Source organism: Durio zibethinus, chromosome 17 (genome assembly GCF_047325235.1).
Source record: "Durio zibethinus cultivar Kanyao isolate XHJ-2024 chromosome 17, ASM4732523v1, whole genome shotgun sequence".
NCBI classification, from domain to species: Eukaryota; Viridiplantae; Streptophyta; class Magnoliopsida; order Malvales; family Malvaceae; genus Durio; species Durio zibethinus.
In genome coordinates, this window is record NC_143178.1 from 10853219 (window position 1) to 10873981 (window position 20763).

The window sequence follows — 20763 nt, forward strand, 5'->3', positions numbered from 1 at the left end:
TGTAAATCTTTTATCTCTCTCACACATTTTGTCCTTTTGTCTCCCTCTCATCCCTTCTTCTGGATTTTTTCTTTCTTTCTTTTAAAAGTGGGGGAGAGGATTTTATCCCAAAATTCAGTGCCACAATCAATTTTTTTTATTAAGCAACAAAGGTTTCTGAGCTTTGCTCCGTATTTTCCTTGGGGTCAGTTCAATCAGATTTATCTATGTTGACTTAATTAATTTATAGTATAAATTATCTTACCACATCAACTAAAATTAATGCATCAGGCAAAACGCTAAATTGGCTTATACCAAATTAATCATAATTTGATAACTTATCAGGTCAAATAAAAGTGATAAATTGGATTTCCAAATTGATTCTTAATTAGTCAAAATAACAAAGTTATGGTTGGAAAATAAAAAAATTATGGTTGGAATGAGAAGATTTTTATCGTGCTTCGGATATGAATTCATTTATAGTTTCAAATCATGCAAGTCTTTTAGAGCAAATAAAAATAGAATGAATTTCAAAATAGAGGTGTTATATATTTTGAGTTGATCAGACGTACAGTTAAGTCCCACAGGCACAGGGAGAGAATAAAATTTGCATGTTAGAATAACACACACCATGCATGTAACTACACTCACACTCAAGCGATGCATTTACGTCTTAAATAGTTACTTGGTGAACCCTAGTTTCTGCACAAAGGAACTTAAACCATGGCAGATTTGCACACTTTTTCTCACATTGCCTTCACACCCATTTTTATGCTGCTGCTCTTCGTTGCCACTCTCCTCACTGCCCTTTCGCAGGACCCTATCACCCCTGGTCCAATCATAGCTGACTGCAGTCCACGCCTGGTGGCACTGATTCCATGTGCACCATTTGTGCAGGGCACAGCTCAGATACCGCCACAGTCCTGCTGTGACAACCTCAATCAGCTCTACAGCCAGCAACCTGGTTGTCTTTGTCTCTTGTTCAATGACACCAACTTGAGTGCTTTTCCTATTAACAGGACACTTGCTCTGCAGTTACCTATTCTTTGCAGGGTCCAAGCTAACACTTCTGCTTGCTCAGGTACCATTCAGATTTTCTGAAATTAACTGCCTTACATTTATACCGGTCTTATAGATATTTGATTAATTGATAAAATCGCATTCTTTTCTTTAAGGGGTGCCTTCACCTCCTGGTTCTCAGGTTTCTCTTGGGGAAAATCACAACTCTTCTGTTGCTGGTAATCAAATTATTTTAAAGGCATTTCTTTTGTGACCTTTGTAAGACCAGAGATTGATTAAATTTGCTATTAAATCATCACATTTAAGTTTTATTTTTGCTCTGTTTTCCCCAGCTTCTTCCCCCATGGTGAACCCAATTGTTCCAGTGGCACCAAGACCAACCATCATGGGGTTGGGGTTTGGCCGGAGCAATGCTGGAAGATTGAAGACACAAGGTCTCTTACCAATGGTGACTGTTGTAGTTCTGTTTTCAAGACTGTCACTGCAATATTGAGTCTGGTTAACAAAATGTTATATCTTAGGAATGTTTATGGTTTTGGTATGTTGCTTGTTAATGTTATTTGATGTTGGAGACATTTGGATCGGTTATACTCTGATTTAGGTTCACCCTTGATTTGCTTTTATTGAATATTAATACCTTGTTGAAACAATATTTATATGCAATTTGTTTGTTTTTATTGAATATTAATTCCTTATTGAAACAATATTTATCTATTATGCAATAGATTCTTTATAATTGTTTCTTTATAATTGTTAATGTTTGTTTGATCCCAGCACAGCAGAACTATTGTAAAGGCTTAATTTTTTTTATAACAGAACCGTAATTTAAGAATAAAGATTGTAAGTATTAAAATTTAAATTTTAAATTTGTTGAATGTTATTTTTTAAAAATAATTATATGAACTAATTAAATTAAATTTTGATTTCTAAGTAGCTTAATCTTTAATATAATTAATTAAACCAAGATCTTCCAAAAATAAATTGAAGGCTGAATTCAACTGCGATGCCCTGTCCAGCTTTGACATGCCATTCTCTACAGTGTCGTTGAGGAAATAAAAAATGAAAGAAAAAGTGGCATCTATATTTAAAGGGGAATGTGCACATAATTCTACAATCATAATTTCCAAATAGCAAGCAGCTCTTGTGAATCTTAGCTGTTTTATCTACATCGCACCGCATCAAAATCCTTTATCGAATTATTAACAGCAATGCCGAGTAGCAACTTCTTATATAATGAAAATTATAGATGATTGAACTCGGAACTCAGCTATGTAAAATGATTGAACTTCAATAACTTGACACAACTACCCTTTCTAGAGACATCTAAGGAATTTGAAATTCAAATTTCTGTACTAACAACCCGTTTCACTATATCCAAACTACAACCTTCTTTATACCGAACATTTTCATTTGAAATTTGATCCCAAACTTTCAATGTTCATTAAAAAAAAAAGAAAGGTTTACCATCCCCCAAGCAAGCCAGTATATTACCATTAAAAGGATATGTCACTCAACCAAATTCTTAAGACCTAGGTAAGAATAATTATTTCAGAAAAAGCGAGACCGTGCCCTTTAATGTTTGCCAACTATCAGATAATTTTAACATCATCTCAAAATCATTAAGATACAATATTTGCAAGCATATATTAGGTTACAAATCAAGGACAAAGCCCTAATTTTAAGTGATTTGTTTATCAACCAAGATAGAAAGACCTCTTGTGTTCATTCTACAGCAACTACTCCAAACTGGGTGCAACTTCAGTAGGGTTTGATTCAAATACATCTGAATTAGAGGCCTCGGGTTCTTCTAAAAGCTCTCGAGATTGGATAGACTCTTTGTAAGCAGGAGTCTCCTTAAAATCCGTTGCCCCTTCGTTGTAAGTAGCCACAGCAATCCCACATGCAATTAACTGATAAAATAGAATGCAAGACCTCTTAATGAAGAATCATCAAATAGTGCCTTTTCAAAGAAATTTTGTTTAAAAAGCAAAGAACAAGCAGAATATTTTACATGTACCAACAGGCTAGAACTTTCAGCATTGTTATCAAAATTGGATTCTTTTTGTCAATCCTCAAATAATATGAAGGCTTTTCAGCAATCACAAGCTAACAAGCATGGAAATAGATATAGGGGGCTTCTAAATATACATAACTAGTAAAAACCTTTAGCAGAAATTTTCTCCACCTAATTGTCTAGAATTTAATGGTTTCAGGCCACCTAACTTCTCAAACCATCTTTCGGATAATCCAGGAAAGAATCTACAAAGTCTACATCATAATGAATGAATGGTTGTGTTAAGAAAAGAGAAGGCTTTGTAAGGTTAGAAAGTTGTCATATAATTGAACTTTCAATCTTCAGCAGTTTTGGTCATGAAGATCAGATCCCAATTGTGTCAAGGACTTTCAATGACACCAATATTTCCTATAGCATGTCCCAAAGAAATTAAACATAAGAAACTATGAGGACTACCAATTACCATTCTACTAAAGGATGCAACATTCTGCAAAATTTCCATGCTAGGCAGATAGGGACAGGGGCATTTCTTTCCTTTGTGGTGTATATGCTAATGTAAAATTAAAAACCATAATCATAGTTTGAATTCCATGGTTCACAAAACTTAGAAACCACACCTTCACTTGCGATAGGCACAAAATATAGGCTCTCAAGCTCAGGTGCTCTGTGCTCTCCACACAAAAATTGTTCTAGCTATCTTGTTGCAGCTGGCTGCTGCCAAATTCAGACAGTAACTTCAAAATTTTTCATATTGGTCTCTCAAAGTTCACCAAATTCTATGGGTGCCTATTTGGTGTTTACCTATAATTTTTCTTCATACCCTTATTCCCCTCCTACAGGTGTGTACTTTGATTGTATGAGGGAGTAATTTACAAAGAGAAATGATTTTATGAAATGGTTACTCCACACTAGCATATATTATTCAAACATACCACATAAGCATGTTCTTGAAAAAAATTTAACTATTTATTACAAAAATCATTTACTATTCTGTTCAAATAAATATTTACCATCTAATAGTATGTAATTTGTAATAATTAGAATGCGCTTGCAGAACATGATTTGAATAAAAGTGAGATTCGCTCGAATTAACAGTTTTAAAAAAACCTTTTTCCTCTATGAAAATCAAACAACTCACTATGAACAAAGCTTTGTCACTCTTTCACTTTGTCAAACAAACTGTAATCCACCAAAGAGCAATTAATTCCAAGACAAGCAGAATTTCTTTTTGGCACATCTCTCAGCTCATAAAATCTTCAAGATTTGAATTTCGAACCTAAAATCTCCAAGCCCCAAGTCAAGTCCCAAGTATTTAGATGTCATCTTGAATACAATACAGGCAGAAATTTTCCAATACCATTACCATCTTCTTAAAGTTGTCATTTTTATTGCAACCAACCAGTTCTAATCACTAATACTCTTCAAATATGAAATGAAATATGAATCATTTCAGGCATGATCATAACAACATCGAACAATAAAAAAAGCTAAAAAGGCACTGATGAGAGCATTGAGAGATACCGCGAAAACGATGCCCAAAGCCCACAAATACTGAACAAGGAAACCAAGAACATCCCACTGAGGACCTTCCCACAAATCTGGTTGAAGACCTGGAAGTTCCGGAAATGGTTTCCCATCAGCCGAAACCTCAGATGAACTCCCACCAAGGTTATCTAAGCCAACCCCGACAACATTATTTTCTTCTTCAATCTCCGCCGTCCGTTGTTGCTTTTGTTCCTCATATTGTTCTTTCGTCGTGAGAGTGCTCCTCCGGTTCTTGCTGTCGAGGCGTCCAGTTCGGGAGGAGAACTTTTTGGCTGCGGAGGTTAAGTGGAGGGTTCTGGGGGAGATGGGGAAGAGTTGGTGGCAGCGAGGAGGGAGGGTGGTGTAGAATTGTTTGGTTGGGTTTTCGCAGAGGATTCGGACTCCATAACCACTATTGCTACTACCATTGCTGATGCCAATACTGGTCAGCGCCATTTGAGTGGAGCAGGACGGAGAGTAGGATAAGACTGTTAATACCAAATATTTTATTTACATCTTCATTATTATTTTACTTTTGCATGGGTCTAATTCAATCGATGGGCTACGGGCTACTCTCAAGCCCAAGTTCTTGTATCCTAAAATTAAAATCATCTTTAGAAAACCCAAAACGGAGTATCTTAGTGAGGATTTACCTTTTAGTTTTTATAAAGAAGTTTGAAACACAAGAACAGAGACGAGATTATATATGCTAAGATGTGAATTTTAGGCTATGTTTGATATGTAAGATTGTTGTAAGAATAGGATGGTAATTATTTAATATTATTTTTTATTTATATTTAAAGAAAATTATAAAATTATAAAAAAATTAATTATTTTTTTAATATAAGATGATTCATTATTTTCAAAATAAAAATAATTATTTTTAGCATATAAAATTAAAATTACATATTTTATTATATCTTTAAGAATTATATCAATAATTTAAATTATATAAATTTTTATAAAAAATAATTTTAATTAATAAATAAATAAATTTAATTTAATTTTTATATATATAGTATAATATTATTTAATTTAATATTAATCATAATATTATTTTATCATATCTTATTATAATTTTATATATCAAATATAATTATAATATTATTTTATCATATCTTATGATAATTTTATAAATTAAATATAATTTTAAATTTATTAAATATCATTTTTTTAAAATAATTATATAGTAAAGACAACGTAAACTTTGATTCAAATAGCAAAAGAGAGCATAGATGCATACATGTAAAATGCAATTAATGATAAACCGTTTTCAAAATATCAAAAATGTCTCCACCTTTAAATTGCATCTCCTTTTCCTATTAATTGGGTTGATTTAACTCTAAATATATATATATAAGTAATTCAGAAGTAAAAAAAAAAAGTTCCTAGAATCCAATCCTTTTTTTCAATTTTCTTTCGTTTCATGTTAGTTGAAAATTTGCTGTCCATTTAATTAGACTAATTATAATTAATTACCAAATTAATTACATCTTCTAGTTAAAATGAATATCCAGCAAATTGCTTGAAATTTTGTTAAAGCATAACAGCTGCTATTTGTTGCATTCTCAAATTTTCACATCTTTTTCTTCTCCCCTTTTTTTTTCTTTTTCCTTTACTTCTCATTTTAATAATTACCCTAAATTTACAGCCCTAAAAAAATCTCTACCATTAAAAAACGGTAATATGTCCATGTCAACCATTTGAAACGGCGCCGAAGCGTTTCCATTGTTTCTTTTGTTTATTTCTACAATGCGGATAGCGAATCAGGACGCCACGTCCGCTCCGAAATATCCGCAGCCGGTTCGAACAAGCCTCCGAATGCCACAAAATCACCGCTATCACTATAGTTAATGTTGGCATCCGAATCTCCGCCGAATCTGAACTCGAACGATTCGCAACTCGGAATCGGAAGCTCATCTCCCATCATTTCCACAAATCCAACGGCTCCTGACCCTGCACCTTCCACTACATCAACCGTCCCAAATTTCTGCTCCCCCTCAACGGACCAAAAACTCGGCGGCAAACCCAGTTCATCATCCGACGCCTCTAACAGAAACCCTAGTTCCGGCCGGCACTCACCAGAATCCGATGTCGTTCCCGGTACCGGCGCCTGAGTGGGAATTAGAATCTCTTCTTCGAAGCTTTTCATGACCGAGTCGAGTCCCTGAATCGTTGAGTCGGATCCAATGACCGGGTAGAAATCGTCCAATATGCTGAGCAAATCCACCTCAATACGATTTACCTCCGGCAACTGAACGTCTCCGGCATATGGGTCGGGTTCCGCGTGAGTAGCCGTGGGCGACTGGGAGTCGGGACCCGTATTGGCCGAGTCGACTCGAGCGAGTTTTAAATTCGGGACCGAGTTAGCCTCTGACTCAGAATCCTCAGACTCTTCCCGGGCCCTCTTCTTGTTGCCTTTGTTATCCTCCATTGCCATTAGAAAAGCCTTCAGTTTCAAAAAACAAGAGCCTTTAAAATTGCAGAAACAACCTTAGTGTTCAATGTAGTCAGTTGTTAGATTAAGTAGACAGGCAAAGAGGGGAAAGAAGGATTTTATAAGGGAAGCAAAAGCGTGTCAGAATTAAAGTATTGTGACTTGAGGAAGTGTTCGGCTAGCCAGAAAATAGAATAAGAAAAAGAGAGAAAAAAAGGAGGGAGTGAGGGGCATTCTACGGAGAGAAAGTGAGTGTAGAGAGAGAAAACGGGCTTTGGGTGACTGAGAAAGAGAAATGGTATGGGTATATATAGTAGTTGCAAACATGGGGCAAATATTGATTTTACCTTTTTTAAACATTTAAAAAAAAAAAAAAAAAAAGGAAAACTCAGATCCAAAATTTTTAAATTAACTATTTAATTTGGATAAAGACAGGCGCGTGTGGATCGGACTCAAAAAAAGTCAGTTTCGTTTGATGAGTCATTCACGGGAATCAATGCCTTTTTAATTCGTCTCTTCTTCCCAGGACTCGCATTTTATTTTTTTGGCGTATTTGCTTTTCTGTCAAATTAACTAAATTTAAATATAGGAGTTTGAAGTCCGTTGCGTAGGGAGAGGGTGAATCCAGTGGGTGGACTCGGCTTCTTAAGATCCCACACAAGTCCAAGTTTCCAACCAAATCTAGCAATTTTTATACTATTATTATTATATTACCAGGCATTCAATGTTTTAATAAGTGGTTGCCATTTTTTCTCTATTTTACCAATTTTATCTTTTTTTTTAGGTGAGGTCTTCTTATAACTTTTTTTCTAACATATAAAAGATTTAGGCATTTTATTGAGATTAATTAATCTTCTTTTTATGAAAATTGACATTAATATTTTCAAAATGATAATAAATTCAACATACGAGATCTTGCGTTAATGGAAAATCAAGGATCTCAAAAAATTATATTTCAAATTCAATCTAATTTTTTCTTGATTTTCTCTAACTATATGTTTAATTTCTCTATTTATATATTCATTGGTTGATTAATTAATTTGTCTATAAATTATAATTGCAATTTTTGGGGTTAAGATCAAATTTTTACCATATTAAACGTTATATCAATTTGATTTTGTACATAAATTTCGATTGATGTACATGATTTTAATTTATTCAAAACTAAAATAAATTAGAATTTCATAAATTTGATCTGTTTGATTTATCAATTTTTAAAATTTCGAAAATTCAATGGGAATTGAGTAATGTCAGTTTTTCAACATATATATGGAAAACCAAGTCGAGTTGAGAATATCTCTAGTTCAGACCAAAACAAAATTAAATACAACAAAAACCTAATCAAACATTGTGAGTTGAATCAATTTATATCTTGATTTAATATTGATTTTTATCATTATATTTTAATATTAAATATAATTTTTGAATTAATTAACATGTTATTAAAATTATAATTTAAAAATTATAGATTAAAAAAATTGTATGCACTTAACTATTTTTCAATCAAATAAATCGTAAGGTTAAATTAAAAACTTTAAAAAAACATATTTTCATTATATTTTTAATTTTATTATCTTTTTATTAAAAAATACCGTATTCAAAACATATTAACGAAATATTTAATTAATCTCAATGGTAAATTATCCCCAATTTTTTTTTTGTCAAATATGCATAGAATCAAAAGTATAATAATAAAATCCAATAACGAGAAAAAACTCATAGTTACAATTCAATATTATTCTTAATAGCAAATTTGACCTTAATTATATTTTTTACATTTTAAAAATATATTACAATTAGATATGTAAATGATACATTAGTACTCATAAGTTATTTGGGTTTGATTTGAATAAAACTAGAATTCCATTTGGTTATTATTAAGTCGAACTTGAGTTCGAATAGATTAACTTATCGATCGAGTCGAATTTGAGTATCTTAATATCTTATTCGAATAGCTTACGAGCCTAATCGAATTTTTTTATTTAAATATATATTTTTATTATTTTAATTAAAATTTACAATTTCACCCTTATATATATATATAACCCTAAACTCATTTGCTTTTCCTTTTCTCACTCCCATTCATCGACGCCTCTCTTTTCTCTTTTCTCATCTCATCCTAGGAGCCACCCTATTCCTTTCTAGCACTCTTCCTTCATGCCTTATTTCAACATAGCTGTATGCAAATTTGATAGGTTATATCCACATGCCTAACCCTACCTTCGATCACCATCAGTTTATAATCGAATTCAAGTAAAAAAAATTTTCTTTCCTAATTTTGGTGTCTGTGTTTTTATCTTATTTGTTCCATTTATGGTCCCTTTGCTCCTTCAATAGATCTATTTTGCTGAGTACGTTCGATCTATTGGTTTATTCATATGCTTTAACTCCCACTCTTTAAGGTCAAATCGTCACATTTTCACTCTTTTCTAGGTATTATTTTTTTTAGGTATTCATGCTTTTAACTCCCACTCTTTAAGGTTAAATCATCACATTTTTCACTTTTTTTTCTAGGTGTTACTTTTTCTACTTACAAATATATTGTTTTTCAATTCTAATTAGCTAAAAAAGACTTAGGTTTGTGTTAATTTTATATGCAAAGTTGCTGATTTCTTCAAAATTTTGATGTATGCCTCAACCTTCAAACATTCACTAAACTTAAATTATTTGTTGTGATAGAGTTAACTTTCAAAGCTTATTTGCTCTACAGGTATGAGGATTGAGTTAAAAAGCTTTAAAAAGGAGAAACTATGTTGTAAATTATGAAGAACACATTTTTATTAGGTAATAAGTTTTATCGAGCGAGCTCGAGCTTTATCTCAAATTGAGCTCTAGCTAGATAAATAGATCTTGGTCGAGCTCAAGCCGAGTTTTAAGTTATAATTTTCGAGTTGAGCTCGAGCTCAAGTATTGCTATGTACTAATTCGACTCGACTTGATTATGCCCTAATTACAACCCATTTTATCTTCTCTTTAACTAATTTTTTCTTTTTATATTTAAGATTGTCAAATTTTGAATCGTAGTCATTGAAACTTAAAATTATGCTTGGTACTACTATGGCTGTAAATAAACATTTATACTTACAAACTATTCAAGCTCGACTCGAAAAAAACTCGAATTCGATTTGATCGTTATCAAGCAAAGCTCGAGCTCGAGCAACTCGAGTTATCAAATGAGCCAAATTCGTATTCTTTTGTCTGACTCAAGCGATTTACGAGCCTAATCGAGTTTTTTATTTTTTTAATATATATTTATATTTTATTAATAATTTTCTATTTTACCCTTACTACTTACCTACCTAAAAACCTTAAATTCCTAATCTTCAAAACAACACTCAAAGCATTTTTCTTCTTTTCTTTCCTCCTAACGGTGGCTTTTTTTTCCTCACTTTACCAATTCATACTTCTACTTTCATCAACAAAATTTTCTTCTTTTTTTGTCAACTACCTATCACTAATGATTACTCCTAGCAACGATATGCCTTCTTTTCATAGTCAGCAGCAACAATTGTGAAACTACATAGAACTCAAGTAACAACAAAACTCCTTCAGGTCAAGACTAAGCAAAAGAACAGCAACACCATAACTAGCAATAATAAGTGTAAGAAGCAGCAACCAAGGTATGTATTTCTATTTTCTAGAAAGTGATTTTTTTTATTTCATTTTAAGTTAAACATGTCTATAGTTCATTAATGTTAATTAGGATAGTAGTTGATTTAGATATAATATGAATGGAAGTTTATTGCTTTGGGGGCTGTGCTTTAAGCTTCTTTGAACTCAATCATTTTAAATATTATTTATATATTCAAGTTGAATTGGTCATAATTTGTACGGTATGATTTGGTCTGGCCAGCTAGCAATATAAATCTAAAATTGAATAGAGCCTTAGCTTTTAATCTGAAATCATTCAAAAAATGTTAAATGTAAATACCCTTTCTCCCCATGAATCATAACACACATTTCATTTCTTTTTAGACAAAGAAAATATGCCTAGCTACTTTATTTCATAAATTAGTTAACTTCTTAGGGTTTTTGTTTAGTAAAAAAAAATTCAACAACAAATATATAGGTTACTGCAATCTAGAAATTAAGATATAAAATGGATAATTTTTCTTACTTGCCAAAGCTTACAGTCTATATAGTTTTGATGAAAAGTCATAATATGAAAGTGATTGATTCTGCCAAAATGATAATTTCTTTGCTAGCCAACAACTTGCAATCTTTTAGTAGTAATGGTTGATTTCCTTTTGTTGTTGCTATGTCCCTACTTTGGCAAGTCATATGAAGGAGATTTTTTAGGCTGCACTCTCATCTCTGAATCAGATCTTTCATTTACTCAAGATAAAAAAATACATGATAGAATATTTGAGCTTATAAGTGAATAAGAAAGAGGCCAGGGACATGCTTTGGCTATTGAATAGAACCTTAGCTTTTAATGTTAATGTTTCTTTTATTTTTTTTATCATTTTCATCAAATTTGATTGAAACATTGATTTTTATTTTTTTTAAGTACTAATATAGTTAATATGCATTTATCATTATTTGCTTATTGAAAATTTAGAATGAAGTTCATTTACTTAAAAAAATTTATGCTTGAATTGTTTTTAATATTGAATTTTGCAGTTATACTTCTCTAAAAGCAAATGTGGAAACTTCACCAGCTTTGAAGATTTTAGGTGCTTAATAATCTTGCTTTTCTTTATAATTCATCTTTATATAATTTGTTATCTTTTCTCATTGTTTTTTTTTTTTTCCACTTTAATGTTATTCGATAATAGAATGGATATTCTATATGGAATGGCTTCCTTTCAACAACAATAATTAACCTTTACTAAGCTTGAAAGTAATGTTATAGTAGTGTTCTTGTATTTGGTTAATTTGATTAGGAATATTTTTGTTAAGAAAAATTTAGATTTGCTTGTTGGGTAAAGTTTTAATTAATTAATTTATTTTTATGGTTTTTTTTTAAAAAAATATAATTATTTATTAGATTTAATTGATACAAATAGTTGTATGTGAAAAATTTTGAGTTCAAATTCAAACTCGAGCTCGAGTATCAATAATCGAGCTTGAAAGCAAGCATGGAATCAAACTCATTTATTATTGAAAAACAAGTTTAATCAAGTAAACTCGAGTAGCTCGGTTCGATAACGAGTTAAGTTCGAGTTAAAAAAATAAAACTTGATCGAGCTCAAGTCAAGTATCAAGTCATTAATTTGAAGTTGAGCTCGAATTGTATCATCCTGGCTCGATTCAATTGCACCTCAATTTACAATTGAAAAGTGGAAAAATCAAAAAGGATGGATGCAAAAGTGAAAGGAAAATAAATTTTAGATATACTTAATAGGAAAGAAAATAGGAAAGATTATCATTTTCCATACTCATCAACAAAAAAAAAATCACTTCAAACTGGAAAGAAAAGCGAAGAAAAAAATGAGAGAGGTGAGAGTATGTATTATATATTTATAAAATTTTTCATCATGTTTAATTTACAAAAAGGTATAATGATAAAATCATGTAATTTTTATTTTATTTTCTTTCATAGTAATGAAGAGAAAGAAAATTACATTTTTTTTGAACTTTTCAATCTTTCTAACCAAGTACACAAATCAAAGAAAAAAATATATTTTTCATCTTTTTATTTTTCTTCTATTTCAATTTTTCATCTTTTCATTTTTTCTTTCCATCCTACTAAACAAAACCTAAAAGTCTAGCACTCTCACAACATATTACACAGTAGTTGGCTTCAAATTTTTTTTATACAAAATAGATTGTAACCTAAAGATAAAGAATGTATACAAGTTTTGAGATTTAAACACCAAACCTACTAGGCATCATCTTTTAAAAATTATTGAATGAACAATCTGAAATAAATTTCATATTCAACTAAAACCCTTTTTGGTTTACACTTTTTGGCAATTTTTTAACTTTCATTTTATTTCACAATTGAATCATTTACCAAAATCAATTCTTTTTCAACTTATAACCAAAATTATTCTTTATCTATATACTTATACCTCTTACAAGTCAAAACAAACAAATTGAATAAGGTTGGTTTATAAAATCTTACAAATATTATTAATTTTCACACATAATTCTTTCTTTGGAACCTAACTCCAAATGACATTATTGTTATTTACAAAATTAACAACCATGGTTGGATTAATTTTGAGATTAAATGTGTGCTTGGTATGGAATGTATCACTTCTAAATTTTTTTATTACAATGTTATAATTATTCAATCTTAATAAAAAAATTATGTATGGGTTCACCACTTATAAAAATAATTTCCACATAAAATTTGATAGATCCCACAAATTTCAAAATTATGATTGGTTAATTGTATTATTATCATTGTAAATGATATTCTGTCGCTTAATTAAGTGAAAAAATAAAAGGATGGATTTTGAATGTACTTATTAGGAAAGAAAAGTGAGAGAAAATACAATAAGAAAAATTATCATTTTTTACATTTATTTAAAAAATACAACTCATTTCAAATTAGAAAGAAAATATGAAAGAAAATGAAAAAGGTGTAAGGGTTACATATTTACAAAATTATCCATCATTTTTAGAATGTTTTTCTCTTTGTCTTCATTTTAAAGAAGTTATAATGATAAAATTATATAATTTTTTATTTTTTTTTATTTTTTTTAACTCTACGAAGCAATGATGGAAAGAAAATTACATTTTTTTTTAAACTTTTTCATATATATTTTTCATCTTTTTAATTTTTTTTATCTATCATACTAAGCAAAGCATTAAAAATAAATTCTTAACCGTAAAAATCATAATAATATAATATAGTTACTTAATTACAAACTACAATTTCCTTGAACCTTAAAAATTGAAAAGAATTATTCAAAATATTTTTTATCAAAAAAATTTTAAATAATATTATTTAATTTTTTATAAAAAATTATTTAAAATATTTTTTTAGTTAAAAATATTTTGAATAATCTCCTTTAATTAAAAGATTATTAATTTTTATCTTCACTTATGAATGGAATATATAATAACAAACTAATGTCATTTTTTTATTTTTCAACTCAATTAAATAACAAGTGAATAGAAAATTATTTTTTTCATTATTGTTTTTAAAATTTTTACCAAGCAAATTAATAAAATTACATATTTTTAACTTGTTATTTTTCTCTTTCTCTTAATTCACATATTTTTCACTTTAAAAATTTTTACTCAGATTTCCCATTTTTATTTTTTATCATTTATATAAAAAATTCCATATCAAACAAACCTTTAATCCATTATTTTTATCAAATTAAAAAAATACATTAATTAATTAATTGGAAACAAGTTGGAACGCCAAAAATTGATGTCTGACGTTCACTCTCTCCGGAAATTTCAGTGCAGAAGAAAACTGACAGAAAGAGTAAAAGAATTACGTGCCTTCCTTTCTTAGGTGGGTTCATCCCTAGATCTGCAAATAGTGGGGTTCATCTACGCCATCATCATCATCACATCCTTTTTTCTTCAATAAATTAGACTATGAACTACTATTCTGCACCACTCAAATAAAACCCCATAAATTATTATAAATTTGATGACACTACCCATGGATGATAATAGATTTCGATCTTTTGTATAATATTTTGTATTATAAATTTTTAAATTTATTTTTAATATAAAATAATTATTTTTTATAAAAATTTAAAATATTTAAAAATTAATAAAAATTATATAATTCAATTCAAATAAAATTTTTTAACTTTTTTCACTTTTGTTTAAATATAATGAAACTTTAATATTCAAATTTAGATCATGGTTGTTGTGGGTCGATTTTCAATTTTTTAAATTTGTTTTCTCACCCCTTCCCCACCCCTCTTTGGGTCCCACCTCCCATTTCTCTGGCCACGTACCAACTTCGACAACTTTTCTTTGAGCCAAAATTTCCAAGCCGAGCCTACCTACTCATATAGGCGCAGAATGGACCAGCCATTTTATCTTTCATCAATTTTGAGGGTCAGTCTCTGCGGCTCATGTTCATGCACGGCACCACGTCATCATCAATCGGAGCCACGTATTTTCGCCGCCATAATAGTCGCACACGGAACCGGATATTACCGACTGTTTCTCAAGTGTTCAGACACCGCCCATGTTTTCAGAGTACCGGCTCGTTCGGTATAACAACAAGGAAATTACGAGGGCGATTGTAAAAGTGACACGTGGACTAGGTAGCACCAGATCAATTCACATGCTAGGGGTGGTGTTTACATCATTGTCGTCGGTTAGAAGAGGGTTAAGTTGAAATGTCAGTCATATTCTTGTGTCGTGGCTTTGAAGATGGGGCAGGTGCGATTATCAATAACTATTTTAGATATTTTCTTCAGATTTTTCTAGATTTACATAAATATTCTTGTACGTCAATCTAGAATTACGTGAATGATACGTACTTTTTTGTTTTAATTTTTATAATATTTTGCTTTATGTTTTGGTTGACGAAAGCTTTTTCTGCTTTTTGATCTTTCGTTACATAAATGCATTTAACTCGTGTATTTTCCGTTTTTGTCTCGTGATCGTATTCCAAGCATATAGAAGTTTCTGGGGAAAATTTTTTTAATTGTTTTTTATATATAAAATATTAAAATTTTAAACTCACAAATAATTTTAAAATATTATCATATGTCGAGAATAAGTCTATGTTTAAAAACAAAAATAAAATCTTAAAATTTTGAAATCTTTAGTTTAAATTTTATTACGTGTGAGTTTGATTATTTAATTATATTATTAATTAAATATTTAATAATTGTATGTTAATTATAATTTAATAATTAATTATTTAATTGATTATATGAATGTAAAATTTAATTATGATTATAATTTCAACAAAAGAATAGAAATATGTTTATACTAATGTAAATTTTATACTTTGGATCAAAATAAAATCCTAAACCTTAAATTCTAAATCAAAATTAAACCTTTAATTAATTTAAATCAAAATAATATTTTTAATTTTAACTTTTTCAATTTAAAAAATTATAAAACTTATACTAGTGTAAGTAAATTCTCTTCTAAAAAATATTATCATATGTCTTATTTTAAATATTAATAAATATACTTTAATAAAATATGTAATAATTTTTTAATCTCTAATAAAAATTTTAAATTCTATTAATGATAAAAAGATAATTTTTCATAAACTTTACCATAGTTATTTCAAAATTTAAATTTGAAACCATCATTTTAGATCACTTTTTTTTAATAAAATTACAAGGACAAATTACAAATTTTATCATATTTCTTTCAACATTTAAATTTGAAACTTTCATTTTGGATTACTTATCTCTTTTTTTTTAATGAAATTACAAGTTATAATCCTGATCAGATATTACATAATTGAAAATCAAATAAATAAACGAATTAGTAAATTAGAATCTAACTAGACAAATTTATTAAACATATTTTTTAACTAGACAAATTTATTAAACATATTTTTAAAATAGTGAAAGATGTTTAGTTAAGTATGATATTTAATTAAAGGATTGAGAAATCAAACTTTAGGAAAGCTTAAAACAAGCTTTTGAATCAAGAATAAGCTAGAAAAGTGAAGTTTAGCTAAAGGTATTTGGATACCATCATAGCGCATTCAAATACTAGCTTTTTGTTTGAGGGTATACCCTTATAGGACATTCGAATGTCCACTCACTGTTTCAAGACATAAGGTAAAAAATTATTAGGGTATTCAAATAACACTCTATTGTTCGACGAAAAAAAGTGATTTTCTAAAATAATTTCTCTTGGAATGAGATATACTCTTTCATAGATAACTTTTCACTATCAGAAAGGTGAATAATTATGTTTATAATTAGTCGTAAATGTGTATTTTGGTTTAAGGTTGTGTCTATTTAATGAAAAGACATATGTAAAGAGTCATCACTATTTTCTAAAGGGTTACAATGCTTCTTTTTTATCTCTATAAGTAGAGGGGACCAGAACACAATCTAAATATATTATTTAATGCTAACAATATATGGAGAAACTATGCCAAAATTTTCTCCTTCTCACTCTAAAAAAAAGATGAGTCTCTTAGACTTTGTTTTGCTTTAGTAAACTAGTCTAAAACTAGACATTTCCATGCCTCTTTAAGGGTGTTTAGTGGCTTGAATTTTATTAATACAAAGTAAGTTTAAACAAGGCTTTATTATATCTCGTATATTATTTGAACAACCCCCGTTGCATCCCAAGAAATGGTGAGGGTAAATAAATCTAAAGGAAAGTATTTTCATAGCATGCCTTGAAGCCATTTCCTTATAGTTTATGGTTCTCCATTTAGTGCCAATAATTAACCTTTAGTGTAAGGGATGTACATCAACAAGTAGTGGCCTTGGAACCATCTTCATCAATATGAAGCAGTTGTGATACCAACAAAGTTCAACATAAAGTTCAAACAAACACATAAAATGAATCTTGAACCTAAAACTTTAAAGTTCTAAAAACTCCTCCTTACCACTAAGTCAAAGATCATTAATCTCTTGAATATTCATCTTGATATTTAAAATATTTCAAAATTAATATCTTAATCAACTTCTAAAACTATATTTTTAGGTGCATCATCCTTTTAACTTCTAAAAGGTAAAATTGAAAAATAAAAAATAAAAAATATTATATATAAAACTTTGAGTCATTTAGAAATAGATATTTAATTTAGAGACAATTATCTTTTAACTTTTAATTATTTGAGAGTTTTTAATCATTTAATTTTGAAACTAAAGTTTTTATCATCAGTGTTTAAAAGTGTTAATTTTTTAAACTTATAAATGTAATTATTTGACCATTTAAGTGCTAAAAAATTGTGTAGGTTTGATTATTTAGTTGTGTTCTAGTTTGTTAGTTAATTATTTAGTTATTGTAATTTAATTATGATATAATAATTTATTATTCAATTGATTATATGAATATAATGCTTAATTATAATTGCGATTTTTAAAAAACTTTTAAAAAAATGTTAAAAAAATACAGATAATCCACTATTTAACAAAATAATAAAAAATTATAATTTTTTAATTTTTATTTATTTTTTATCATTTGGACATTATCATGTGACAAAACAATTAGTGTAGATTTGCCACTTACTCAAAGTATAGTTACATAAAATGTTCAATTCAAGGTTGGTTGTCTTTAAATTTTCAAAGTTGGGAATCAAAATAGAATATAAAGGAAAAATACTCATTTAACTCTTGTACTATACACTTTTTATTAGTTTGGTACTTGAAAAAAAAATAATATTTATGATTAGAAACTAGAACTTTTATTTCATCAACCATGTTAGTGTTTTTAGCTAACGTCAATAGTTAATTTGTTGATGTAACATAAATATCCAATACAACTTTCATTTCCTCATCTATATCATCAATTGCCACATTAGCAATACAAGAAAAATTAAAAAAAAAAATAAATCTAAAACCTTCAAAAAAATGAAAAAAGATCAAAAAAATTGAAAAAAATCTTAAATTAAAAAAAGATAAAAATTTAAAAATTGAAAATCAAACTCTGAAAATTTTAAAATTTTTTCAAAAAAACATAAAAAAATAAAAATTATCTAAAAAATGCAACAAATTCAAAAAAATCTAAAAAACTTAAAAAATTTTAAAAAATTAAAAAAATTAAAAATATGAAAAAGAATTTTGAGTTTTGAAAAAAATTAAAAATTCCACAAAATTTCAAAAAATATGAAAAATTAAAAATCTAAAAAAATCGCAAAATTAAAAATTTTAAAAATTAAAAAATATTAGCTATTAAAATTTTGGAAGATTTTAATTTTATTTTTTTTGAAATTTTAATGACTTTTTATTTTTCAAATATGTTTTGAATTTTTATGATTTTATAAATTTTTTTCCTAACTTTTGCAATTTTATTTTTTTTAGATTTTTTTATAGTTTCATATTTATCTTTTTTAAAAATTTTAAAATTTTTTATTTAATAATTTTTTGTATTTTTTGAATTTATTAAAATAACAACAACAATAACGAATTAAGCCTTATATTCCATAATTTTTGGGTTGGCTGTATGGAAGGCAAGAAAGGAATTACGTTTGTCATAATTTTTAATATTCTTGCACCAATCAATTCTATCAAAAATAACTTTTTCATCTACTTCTTTAGCCCTTATATTATTTTTTATTACTTGCATCTATATCTTTTGTGATCTACCTCTAAATGTTTGATCTCTCTTAAACCCAAAAGTTAATTTCTCCTAAATGGTGCATAGATAATCAATCCTATGTTTCACATATCCAAACAATTACAAACAATCTTTTCTCACATTTTTCTCAATTTGGACTACCATTAATTTTTCTTGAATTTTTTTATTTTTTATTTTGTCTCTTTTAGTCTTATCACACATCCAACTAAACATCTTTATCTTAGTTATACTCAATTTCTTCTTATATTATTTCTTAAAGACCCAACACTTAATTTCATATAACAATGCATGCCTTACAATTATTTAATACAACTTTACTTTTAACTTTAAAGGCATGTTGAGATCACACAACACATCTGATGTAATTTGCCACCTCACTCATCCTACTTGAATTCTTTGATTTACATCCCATTCTATCTCAGTATCGTTTTAAATAATTGATTCCAAATATAAAAAATGACTACTCTTTGGTACTACCTCACCATTCAACTTAATCAAACTAGTACTTACTTCTCTATGATTACTAAATTTATATTTCATATATTCAGTTTTAGATGTACTCAATTTAAAGCCTCGAAACTCCAACATATACCTCTATAATTCTAATTTCACATTAAGATCATCATTAATTTCAGCAATTAAGACTATATTATTAGCAAATAACATACACCATAGCACCTTATCTTAGATATGTCTATTGTACTCGTTCATAACTAATGCAAAAAAAAAAAAAAAGATTTAGTGTTAAGCCTTAATGCAATCTTAAGGTAATGGGAAAGTTACTAGTCACGCCTCAAAGCATTCTCATATTTATTATAACTCCTTCATACATATTTGTAACTATGTTAATGTACTTTAAAAGAACTCTTTTCTTCATTAAGGCCCATCAAAACATATATTTGGGAACTCTATCATATATTTTCTTCAAATAGATAAATACCATATGTAGATTTTTTTTTTGCCTAAAAACCCTCTGACAAAAGCCTCAATAACTGAATTGCTTATATTATGGAGGGTTTTGGTATAAACCCAAATTAGTTTTCAAAAATAGTGACGTCGTGTTACAACCTATACTCAATTACTCTCTCTAAAAGTTTCATAGTATGACTTATAAGCTTTATTTCATCTTTATTTTGTATATCATCTTTATTCTTGCATAAAGGCACTAGAGTATTTTTCTTCCATTTTTCTCATATATTTTGAGTATGCAAAATTTTGTTAAAAAGATTCGTTAACTATCCTATCTTTATTTCACCCAAATATTTTTGAATTTATTAATTTTTTTAATAATTTTTATAATTTTTTTGCTTTTCATTTTTTGTATTTTTTTGAAAAATTTTAGCTTTTTTCATAAAATTTTACATTTTTTTAATTTTAAGATTTTTAAAAGTTTTTGTGAAGTTTTTTAGATTTTTTTGAAAAATTTTTGGATTTTTATTAAATTTTTTAATTCTTTAAACTTTTTTAATTTTTTAGAATTTTTTTTTTTAATTTTTAGAACTATTTAATTTTTTTTTAATGTTTTCATAGAAATTGATGATGTAATATTAACTGAACTTTTTGGACACATGTTATTGTCGTATTGGATATTCATGTGACGTTAGTAGATTAACTGATGGAGTTAGCCTAA

At 28.3% G+C, this 20763-nt stretch overlaps 3 protein-coding genes across 3 annotated transcripts; 1 reads left to right on the forward strand and 2 right to left on the reverse strand.

The window, feature by feature from the left end:
• Positions 1–387: 387 nt before the first annotated feature.
• LOC111274598 (non-specific lipid transfer protein GPI-anchored 10-like) lies at positions 388–1863 on the forward strand. Its single transcript, XM_022859357.2, has 3 exons — positions 388–1060; positions 1155–1217; positions 1332–1863. Exons 1-3 carry the CDS (start codon positions 703–705, stop codon positions 1490–1492), a joined length of 582 nt encoding a protein of 193 aa, XP_022715092.2. The 5' UTR covers positions 388–702; the 3' UTR covers positions 1493–1863.
• A 714-nt stretch (positions 1864–2577) lies between these two features.
• LOC111288603 (uncharacterized) lies at positions 2578–5100 on the reverse strand. The gene is made up of 2 exons (XM_022879562.2): positions 4535–5100; positions 2578–2909 (listed from the first exon to the last, which is right to left on the reverse strand). Exons 1-2 carry the CDS (start codon positions 4991–4993, stop codon positions 2736–2738), a joined length of 633 nt encoding a protein of 210 aa, XP_022735297.1. The 5' UTR covers positions 4994–5100; the 3' UTR covers positions 2578–2735.
• Positions 5101–6068: 968 nt separating this feature from the next.
• LOC111281841 (uncharacterized) lies at positions 6069–7265 on the reverse strand. The gene has a single exon (XM_022869565.2). It carries the CDS (start codon positions 6975–6977, stop codon positions 6285–6287), a length of 693 nt encoding a protein of 230 aa, XP_022725300.2. The 5' UTR covers positions 6978–7265; the 3' UTR covers positions 6069–6284.
• Between the last annotated feature and the right edge of the window lie 13498 nt (positions 7266–20763).